This window comes from Eretmochelys imbricata, chromosome 8, assembly GCF_965152235.1.
Source record: "Eretmochelys imbricata isolate rEreImb1 chromosome 8, rEreImb1.hap1, whole genome shotgun sequence".
NCBI lineage: Eukaryota > Metazoa > Chordata > Testudines > Cheloniidae > Eretmochelys > Eretmochelys imbricata.
The window spans coordinates 79,620,542-79,631,022 of record NC_135579.1 but is presented as its reverse complement, the minus strand read 5'-3'; the positions used below and the strand labels follow the sequence as shown (position 1 = coordinate 79,631,022).

The 10,481-nt window shown below is 42.3% G+C and overlaps 1 protein-coding gene across 1 annotated transcript; it reads left to right on the top strand.

Moving 5' to 3' along the window:
• Positions 1–209: 209 nt before the first annotated feature.
• Positions 210–10,007, top strand: RPF1 (ribosome production factor 1 homolog). The gene is made up of 9 exons (XM_077823541.1): positions 210–468; positions 895–951; positions 3,740–3,820; positions 4,260–4,355; positions 6,232–6,385; positions 7,431–7,513; positions 8,484–8,665; positions 8,754–8,880; positions 9,877–10,007. Exons 1-9 carry the CDS (start codon positions 295–297, stop codon positions 9,916–9,918), a joined length of 996 nt encoding a protein of 331 aa, XP_077679667.1. The 5' UTR covers positions 210–294; the 3' UTR covers positions 9,919–10,007.
• Positions 10,008–10,481: the final 474 nt, after the last annotated feature.

Below are 10,481 nucleotides of genomic sequence, written 5' to 3'. Positions count from 1 at the left end.
CCTCCCGTGCCGTCCCCAGCGCACAGGGGCGCGCACCCTCCGCGCTCTCCCATCCCATAGCCCACCTCGTCTGACGCAGGCGCGCACCGTTTATTTTTATTGCGGTCTCACTCCACTCCCATCGCGCAGGCGCACAAACCAGTTGCTGGTTGGTCGGAGAAGAAACAAGTGAGTCTTGCAGCACCCTACCTCCCCCTTCCCCAGTACTGGCTTCTGGTCCCTATCGAGCCGGGGATCGCGCGTCCTGTTTGCGCATGCGCAGTTAGCGGGTCCACTGGCGGCCCCGGAAGGAAAATGTCTGGCCTGGGCAGCATGGCCAGCGGAGCGGCGGGCTCGGCCGCGGGGCCTGGGGACGCGGCGCGGGCCCCGGACCAGGCCCTGTTCCCGCCGGGATTCAGCGTATCGGAGATCAAGAACAAGCAGCGGCGCCATTTCATGTTCGTGCGCTGGAAGCAGCAGCAGAGGAAGGTGGGAGGCCTGGGGCTGCCTGCGGGGGTCTGCGCTCGGCCCGGCCGGAGGGCGTGTGGCGCTTGCTTGTATTGCAGCACGTGGGCCGGGACCCGCTGGGCTCGGTGCTGTAGCAACCGCCGGCCGGACAGCCCCTGCCCCGGAGAGCTCACACGCTAAGTATCAGACCCGACCGCTGCAGACACACAGGGCAGCACAGGAAACACTGTTTCAAAGGGGGGGGGGGGCTCTGTCACTGGGTGCATCGTTAAAATACTTCCCAGGAAATGGTTTTGGAGTTAAAGTCCTTCCTCTCTGAAAGGGCGGCGGATGGAGCCAGTGTAGAGAGGGGATTCCTGTGCGAAGGCCAGCAGAGTGACAGGCACATGCAGAGCTGCCTTTAACCCACTGTTCCCGGCTAACCAATCCGATATCTGTCTTATTCAGGATAAATTGGCAAATAAGAAAAAACGGAAAAAAGAGAGAGAAGCCCTTGGAGATAAGGTAAAAAAAATGTTATTTATAGGGTCCTGTGTGTTACTATTTTTGTCTGTAAAGCATTATGCATAGTATAATATTTGTATCCCTTTAAAATAAAATTTTAAGTTTAGTATTGTACCTTTTGCAGTTTGATACCTGGAATTATTTCTCTAAACATGCTCTAACAAACTGGGGTAGTGGATGCTTTATAATTGTGTAGTCAGACCATTAGTGATCATAGTGCTGTTCACATCTATTGTTGTGGCACAGGTGGGGAGATACAATGAGTATTGTTTTGAATCTAAGAGAACCGTTGTTTAATATTCTGTTGAATTGTGGTATGACTTTGGGCAGATAATTTCTCAGGTGTTTCAGTCAAATGGACTGTAAAATTGCGGAAAAGCAAGGCCTTCCTGAAAACCAGATGCAGTGTTTATACATGCACATATATATAACAGTGGCTTTGCTAGGTTCTAGCCATTTGGCTGAAACCTATACAACACTGTGTCTCAACAGCACTATGATGAGCAGTCCTAGGTAAACTGACTATAAATACTCACATTTATACAAACAGTGAATAAATTGGTATTTGCTTGTTGCTGAAACCCAGCGACATTTTGGTATTTGCTTGTTGCTGAAACCCAGGGGCCTTTTAATCTCCACCGTTGCAATGTTCACGAGGAGCTGGACACATTACTTGTACATTTCTACACTAATGCACTCTGTATCTAATGCTGCTTTGAGTGAAACAGCCTAACGCTGTGTGATCTTAGTCAACTTTACAGCGGATGCTGTGGGTAAAATATTTTGCAGCAGGAACCTGGTGCTTTTCTTTCACAGCTACTGGCTGAAGCCTGGAGAGAATGGTGGGGAAGAAAAAAAACAGGCTGACACAGAACAAAGAAACGGGGAACATAATGGGGAGCAATCACTTCCTATGAACTTGGAAACTAAGTGGGTTGAATATTGTAGCAATGTGTTCTGCTCCATATATTGCCTTTCTAGTATTAAACTAATGATCTCCTTTCAGAATGAAGGTGATGGTATCACTGATGTACAAATAAAGTAAAGCCTCATCCACACTTAAAATTGAGATTGATTTAGTTACCTCGGTTGGGGTATGAAAAATCCACATCTGTAAGCAATGTAACTATGCCGACTTAACCCAGTGTTGATGCAGAATGCCTCTGTTGACTTAGCTGCTGTCACTCAGGGAGGTGGTGTTCTACACCAGTGGATAAACCTTTTCCATTGGTGTAGGCTGTACTATGGATTTGTGCCAGCATAGTCTCTGTAGTGTAGCCAAAGACCACAGTTAGTCTTAGGGCACGGTTCTCAACCTTTTTCTTTCTGAGCCCCCCTCAGCATGCGATAAAAACTCCATGTCCCACCTGTGCCACAACAATTGTTTTTCTGCATGTAAAAGCCAGGGCCGGCGTTGCGGGGATAGCAAGCAGGGCAGTTGCACAGGGCTCCATGCCATAGGGGGCCCCGCAAAGCTAAGTTGCTCAGGCTTCAGCTTTAGCCGCAAGTGGCGGGGCTCGGGGCTTCTGACCTGGGCCCCAGTGAGTCTAACACCGGCCTCCTTGGCAGGTCCACTGAAACCTGCTTGCGACCCCCCCCCCCCCCCCCAGCCAGGGGGTCTCAGACTCCTGGTTGAGAACTGCTGTCTTAGGGTATCTTCCAGCTTTTAAAGAATTATTACTAAAAACTGACATAAAATGCATTACAGAATAATTGAGTCACTCACTTGAATGTGGAATTGAGCTCATTGTTTGACTCAGAGCTTGTCTACTTAGCATGGCAAAGTGTGCCAGAAGGGTGTGATTTGTAAGAAACTTTGTTGATGTGAACTAGGTTCCTTTAGAGCATGCCAGCAGGGTTTCCGCAAGATAGAGCACAACATATTACAAATCACAACCCTCTAGCCCAGGGGTGGGCAAACTACGGCCCACAGGCCGGATCCAGCCCGTCAGGAAGCAGCCGGCACTGCTGGAAGCAGCCGGCACCACGTCCCTGCGGCCCCTAGGGGAGAGGGCACAGAGGGCTTCTTGCGCTGCCCTCACCTGCAGGCCCCGCCCCCCACAGCTCCCATTGGCCAGGAATGGGGAACCGTGGCCAAGGGGCGCTTTGGGGGAGGCACCCACAGGGGAGGGCAGCGCGTGGAGGTCCCCGTCCTTCCTCCTCGGCCCCCCCGGGGGCCACTGGGCCATGGTGCTGGCTGCTTCCGGGAATGGCATGGTGCGGGGCCAGGGCAGGCAGGGAGCCTGCTTTTGCGCCGCTGCCACCCCAGAGCTGCCCCAGGTAAGCGGCTCCGGGCCAGAGCCCACACCCTTAACCCCTCCTGCACCCCAACCCCCTGCCACATGCTTCCTGCACCCCAATCCCCTGCCCTGAGCCCCCTGCCACACCCTCCTGCACCCCAACCCCTGGCCTGAGCCCACTCTGCACCCCCTCCTGCACCTCGATCCTCTGCCCTGAGCCCCCTTGTACACCCTGCACCCCTCCTGCGCCCCAGCCCCCTGCCCTGAGCCCCTTCCTGCACACCGCACCCCCTCCCACATCCCACACTCCCTCCCACACCCCAACCTCCTGCCCCAGCCCTACATTCATGACCTTGCATGCAATTTCCCCACCCCGATGTGGCCCTCGAGCCAAAAAGTTTGCCCACCCCTGCTGTAGTCTGCTTTGCCAGCACCGTGTAGACAAGTCCTCAGTACCGCAAAGTACAAATAATGCCTTACATTTTATTTTTTTACAGGGATTATTGCTGTAATTTATTGTATTCTTAATAAACTACTTTATATTAAAGGCACCACCAAAGCCTGTACCGAAGACAATTGAAAATCAGAGAGTTTATGACGAAACAACTGTAGATCCTAATGATGAAGAGGTAAATGTATAATCCCTACATATGTAGTGGTAAAGCACATTTTGGAGGAAATCATGGTTTAACTAAAAGGGACTGATTATAAAGTATGAATATTTATTTTCCACTCTTATGTTAGGGCATTTATGAATTCATAATATTGCAGATGTTGTCATCCCTTTATCATTTCATTTAAGATAATTTTCTTAGCAATAATTTCTTAGCAAGCCTTGTCTGTGATCTTCTCTCCCGTTGTATTGTTAAAAACATAGATACAAAATGGGACAGATTGACTAAACAATACAGTATAGGCCAGAACTTGGACCCGTATAGAATTTTGCTATTGACTTCAATGGTACCAGAATTTAAGTGAACAACTGTGTAACAGGGCTTCTACTCTGAAACCCAAAAACGGTGCGTTTTTCCTGTACGTTTTTTAATTCGCCGTCTTTTTGGTTCCCAGGTTGCTTTTGATGAATCTACCGATGAGTTTGCACCATACTTCAATAGACAGACAGTTCCCAAGATTCTTATCACAACTTCAGATAGACCTCGTGGGGTAAAATACATTTATAAAATTTAAGTGTAATCTTTAAATTTTTGTGAATCACTTTATGGGGAGGTCTGAAAGACTTAGGCAGCTGATTATGGAATAGAGGTTTTCATTTCATGCTAGATGGTGCTACTGGAGTCCAGAAGTGACTTAAACAATGGTCCCTTTGTTGGTAATCTCAACAGAGAGACAGAGGACTTAATGGGCAGGGAAACGTCTTAATTCTCAACTCTGCGGTTCCTCTGTGTCAGGATAGATGTACATTGGCAGTGCAGCATCAGGAAATGTTACTGCCACTGTCTTAAGCTTTGTCTCTTCATTTGATGAATAGGAGACTTCATTCTGTAGATCTTCAAATGTAATGCCTTTCACAAGCCCTCTGCATTTGCGCAGTCTTAAAAGAACACCTCCAAATTGAAAATTGCATCTCTATCTGAATTGTTTTTCTTAAGTTGGTTTACGTTTATAGTCTGTTCCTTCCCTTTGATCTCAATCCTGCAATGAACTCTTCATGGGTAGAGCTTTGTGCCAACACAGTTTTTTATTGCAGGATTGGGGCTATTGGTGGTTTTCGCACAGAGCATAGAAGAATGAAAAACACTTTTTAAAATTAAGAAAATGTGATCTGTAAAACCTCAAATTGTCAGGGGACTTGGGCAGGTGTCGTACCTGAAACTACTTTTAACTCTTTTTTTTTTAAGTGATTTATTTGCAAGCTGATTGTGTCCCTTTAATATTTTGTTATTGTATTAAAACCATGAGTGCTATTACTTAATATTAGAATTTTTCCACTTTACTGTGTTCAAGGAATAATGGAATCTCTACAAAAATAGTGTTTTCTGCATTTTTTGAGTGTCAACACAGAGTGCTCTCCAAAATGGAGGGAAGCTACTGTCCTTGCCCCAAGGAGTTTACTTTCTAAGTAGAAAATGGACAATACAGTTCAGACCTGTAATGCAGCAGGATATCAGACACTTTTTTCTCTAGTGACTGGTGTGGTGTTTTCAATGTACAGCACTTTGCTTTGTGTTAATGTTGGTAGAGTTCATGGAAGAAATGTGTAAGAAAAACACAGTACGGTAAAAGCTTTGTTATCCAGAATGTTGGGGGGTTGGGGGACGCTGGTTAGTCAAAAATTATAGTCAACTAAGAGTTATACTTACCAAATGGAATACCAACTTTCAAAGCATTAGAATACAATAAAACGAATAAACTATACAATAGTACTCACTAATCCAGTAGTAGTACTGCACTGCAGGGTGGTTGGTTTCTTGAAGCACTTAGGTGTCTACAGGTAAAGGTTTCTATACAGTAGGTTATCTTATGACACCACGTATCACCGTGGGAAGCACATGACGAGTACCCAAATCACAAAAAATATACTTAACACTAAAACTATACTGAATATAATTTAATCTTTGATTCTGAAGACACTTCAGGATCTTGCAGTGCCTCAGGGTCATCATTATCAACATCAATTATCACTGTAGATGTAGAAGGTATAGGAGATTGGGCTGAATCTGTAATGACCCTATGACAAACCTTGGAAGCTGCTTTTTTGAATAAGTTCCTGATGTCAGCTTGCTTACTTGTCTTCTGCCTCTTTTGCATAAAAGTAGAGTGCAGAATGTGCAGTTGCATAACCTCCTGGGCAGTATACTAGTCTCGGTTACTAGATTGAATTAGTAAATATCAGAAATGCCCGTTAATAGTGTTTTCTGGTTGATAAAGTGCCAGATAACACAGCTTCTGCTGTATTTGATGAAGAGGTAGCTAGATACACTGAAAGAAGGAGGCAGTTGTATGAAATGTAACCCTTTTTATGAACCTTACAATATACCCAACAATTGAGATATTGCAATCAAGGCTTTCTATTGTGCAGAGAACAGTGAGATTCTGTGAACAGCTGTCTACTATCATACCTAACTCACATGTTTACTATCGAAGAGGACTGGCTCTGAAGAGAATTATCCCACAGTGCATCTCAAGAGACTTCACAGATCTGATTGTTATTAATGAAGATCGCAAAATACCAAGTATCCTTCATATACAAGAGGGAGTTTCTTCATAGAGTTCTCTATTATATGATGAAGATATTAGTACACTAATTCTAGACAAAGTTAAGAAAATAATTGGGCTATATAAGTCTCCAAGTTCTCTCCCAAATCCTTTATGCTTTTGTCTTCACTGTGCAATTTCAAGTTGATGTAGTGCAATTTTTCATTGTCTTTAGAAGTTAAAAACCAGTATTTCTACTTTTCTACAGGCCAAATATGAAACCAAAGACCATTTTTTGGGTCTGTCTCAAACTGTAACTTGTAACTTTGTATTTATAAGGTTTTAAGAACAATAACTTGCTACTCAGATATCTGCATGCCTCAGGTTAATTCTGAGGCCCACAGCACAGGTGCCATAATATGGTTCCATATCGGTATTCGATTTGGCACATCCTTGTATGTATTGTTTTTATGTTTGATCATAAAGGGCATCAATTTAGCACTTTAAATGGAGGGATATTCTTGGTGGTTAGGTAAAGAAATGCTGAATGTATCCAATATACTGGCATTCTATGTATGGCTTGGAATTCTTATCAACAAGTGAATCACTCTATTTTTTTGAGACAACTTAGTGCATGAATAAACATTCTTATTGCACTAAATTTAAGTAGTTTAATCAGCTGTTGGATTTTGTTAATATACATAAACTTTCATTGTTATGTTTATAGTGATCTATAGCAAAATAGAAAATAAATAATGTGTTCTGGTTAACTATTTGACCAGTAAAGTTTTAATGATACTTCATAGTATGCTAATATATTTTCTATAGTGTCTTTGTGTAAGTATGGAAATTTTAGTAATATGAGACCTTGTTACAGCATTCCAAGCTCCACTATTGCAGAGAAGAGGGTAGGTATAACTGTCTTATATATGAAATATAGGTTGTGTAAATTAGAAGAGCTCTAATGTAATGTTTCTGTGGAACTCAACACAGATTTCTATATAAATCACTTCTGTTGTATTCTGTTTAAATTGCATTCTGAACTTCTTATCTATGTCAGCTTTTCTTAACTCTCTGAAACAGATGGGCTTGTTTTAAGTCATTTGCCTGATGGTCCAACTGCTCATTTTAGAATGAGCAGCGTTCGTCTGCGTAAAGAAATAAAGGTCAGGTTTATTATTCCCTCAATAACAGCAAAAAACTAATAAATGCGTGATCCAAATGGCTTAGTGGTATAAGTTTTTCCTTTCACATTTTCTTAACTTTTGTCTGCTGAGGAAACTGTTCAGACTTGCATGATGTGCAGTTGGTTTCATAAAGATGGTGATGTTCTACTGTTTTTGAGGCGAGGAGGACCAGGACCTCTATTCTCTAGTTTGACTTCTTACATAGCAGGGCAATAGACTTTCACCCAATAATTCCTGCAGTGGATTGATCACTTTGTTTTTATCTCTGATACATTTTTGCACTCATTGCAATAGCATTATATAAAATCAGTTGTGTACCAACTCCCAAAGTCTCAGTTCTCCACTTTGTGTATATATTCTCTTACTTTGTTTTTTATACAGTGCCATCACGAATGTATAGGAATCCTGATGGTGTACTGGAAATACTGAACTCTTGTTTAGCCCCAAGTAGTCTAAAAGCACTGTGCTCTTTTTTTTTTAATGTACTTTAACAATGAAGGAACTGAAATCACCTTTAGTCAATCTGGCGTCATTAAAGGTTGGCCTGGATGGATGGATGAAAAGAGTAGCTTTGGTAGCAACGAGACTTGAATGTCCACAGAGATTTTCAAGGTTTTTGTGATGGCTGAACTGATTTTTTTTTTTTTTTTTTTGTGAGGGGAAAATATAGAAGGAATAACTATCATTCTCTTCATATTTATTCAAGAAATTTGTTTTTTTAATCAACGAATTCGTAGAATTTTGAGGTCCTTAAATGTTTCCAAATGATGCTGTACTATATATATGTTCTTTATAGCATTTAACGTGGGGAGTTAATACATCTTTTGGCCTTAACCTTCTTCCCCTCTTTTTTATATTTGTTCAAATTTCTGTCTTTGAATATATATATCTTTGGAAATTTTTTTGTATTTAACTTGTTATCCTCCCTACCTTGTTACTTTCATTCCAGCGAAAAGGAAAGGCGCCCACAGAACATCAACCTGAAGTAATCCTGAATAACTTTACAACACGACTGGGCCATTCCATTGGTCGCATGTTTGCCTCTCTCTTCCCACATGATCCTCAGTTCGTTGGAAGACAAGTAGCTACCTTTCACAATCAGCGAGACTATATCTTTTTTAGATTTCACAGGTAATCTTTTCTCACATTTTGCTAGTGGCTAAGAAAAACTGCATTCCTGTAACATCCCACCCTAATGTGTTCCCCTTTGGCTTTGAAGGTACATCTTCAGGAGTGAAAAGAAAGTGGGAATTCAAGAGCTTGGGCCACGATTTACCTTAAAACTGAGGTCTCTTCAAAAAGGAACCTTTGATTCCAAATTTGGAGAGTATGAATGGATTCACAAGGTATGCCTTTCAGTAATGATATCGGGATGGGCACTTAAAATTTTGGCATTCTGAAATGTGACCACAAACGTCAGCCTAAAAGAAAAGTTGTAAATGGCATTTAAAGTATGGACATGGCTAACTGAAACTTCATTTAGAGTTTCTAAAGAAATATAGCAGAACCTTTCTAACTTGCATATTGGAAAATAAGTGATCAATAAAAAAAAGCAGGGATAACAAGTACTAATATAGCTCAATCAGTTATTTGTAAAGTGTAGTTGAACTTTAGCATAATTAGTAGTATACAACTGTTCTGTGACAGAACTTGTAAAAAGTCTTACTGAGACTTTATTAATGTGAACTTGCTACTATCTTGCTGGTAAAGTTGATTAGATTTATTTCTGTTTACACACTAATGAAATAATCATAATGTGCGAGTAAGTGAGGCTTGATTGTGTGCATAAATATCTCAGGTCAAACTGACTTTTCACATAATTTTAAATAAAATGGGAGTGATAGAATCAATAAGTAGTATTGAACAACTTCACTAGTCATTTTTGGCCATGGAGTTGTAGCACTTAGCTTCCAAGTTTAGAAATATTAGGCAGCATTGCAAAGCTACAAGAGGGAAAAACTCTGGTACACTTTGATCTGTCGGAGTAAGTGGTAGATGTAGTCCTCTTCTTAAACAGACATGAAAGAACCATAATCACCTTTATGGTGAGTGTGTCAGCACATTTCCATTTATGAGCCATCTATGTGATTTTGATAATGCCACACCTAAAAATGGAGTATGTACTCTCTGATCTTCATCTTCCCCACTGCTAATCCTGGCAGGCTGAATCCAAGAACTAGTTAAAGTACATTGCAGCTGCAATGCCACTGGGAAGATACACACCACCTTCCTCCCCCGCTATAGTTTTGTTTTAAAATATGTATTTGCCCATTTCTTTAGTGTCTGCTACTGTTACATTTAACAGCAAATTTTACAGTGAATATCTTTTCTTTAAATTTCAGCACCGTGAAATGGACACAAGTAGAAGAAAATTCCACTTATAATGGAAATGATCATCTAGTTCTACCTAATTAATAGGAGTGCAGAACTTCCTTGAATTCTTCTGTAACTAAATTGAGTCTGGCTTTGGTCCTGTCATCTCAAATTCATTGTTGTTAAACAATGTTGCTCATCACTGAGCAATGTTATCTGCACAGGCAAGCAGACTACAAACAGCTTCAAACTTTCTACAACAGATATTTTGAAACAGAATTGGTGTCGTCCTCAACCTTCCCACTAGGCCTGAATGCTGACTCCCAAAGCATTGCCTCTAAGGGTATGTCTGTGCAGCAGCTGGGAAGCATAATCCCAGTGCTGGTAGACAAACACGTACTAACTCTGCTTGAGCACAGTAGTGTGGCTGTGGGGGTGGCATGGGCTAGCCACCTGAGTGCAAACCTGCCTGATCCCCTAGGAACTTACTCAGATGACTGGCCTGAGCTGGGGCTCATGCCACCCCCAGCCACACTTCTATTTTTAGCACTCTAGTATGAGCAGAGCTAACGCATGTTTGTCAGCCTGCATTGGGAAGCATGCTATAGAATGCTGAGTAGACACATCCTTTGAT

Coding starts and splice junctions, on each gene's coding strand:
- RPF1 (XM_077823541.1), top strand. CDS start 295: ATGTCTGGCCTGGGCAGCATGGCCAGCGGAGCGGCGGGCTCGGCCGCG. Junction 4,356..6,231: donor CTTCAGATAGACCTCGTGGG/GTAAAATACATT, acceptor TCTATTGTGCAG/AGAACAGTGAGATTCTGTGA. Junction 7,514..8,483: donor GTCTGCGTAAAGAAATAAAG/GTCAGGTTTATT, acceptor CTTTCATTCCAG/CGAAAAGGAAAGGCGCCCAC.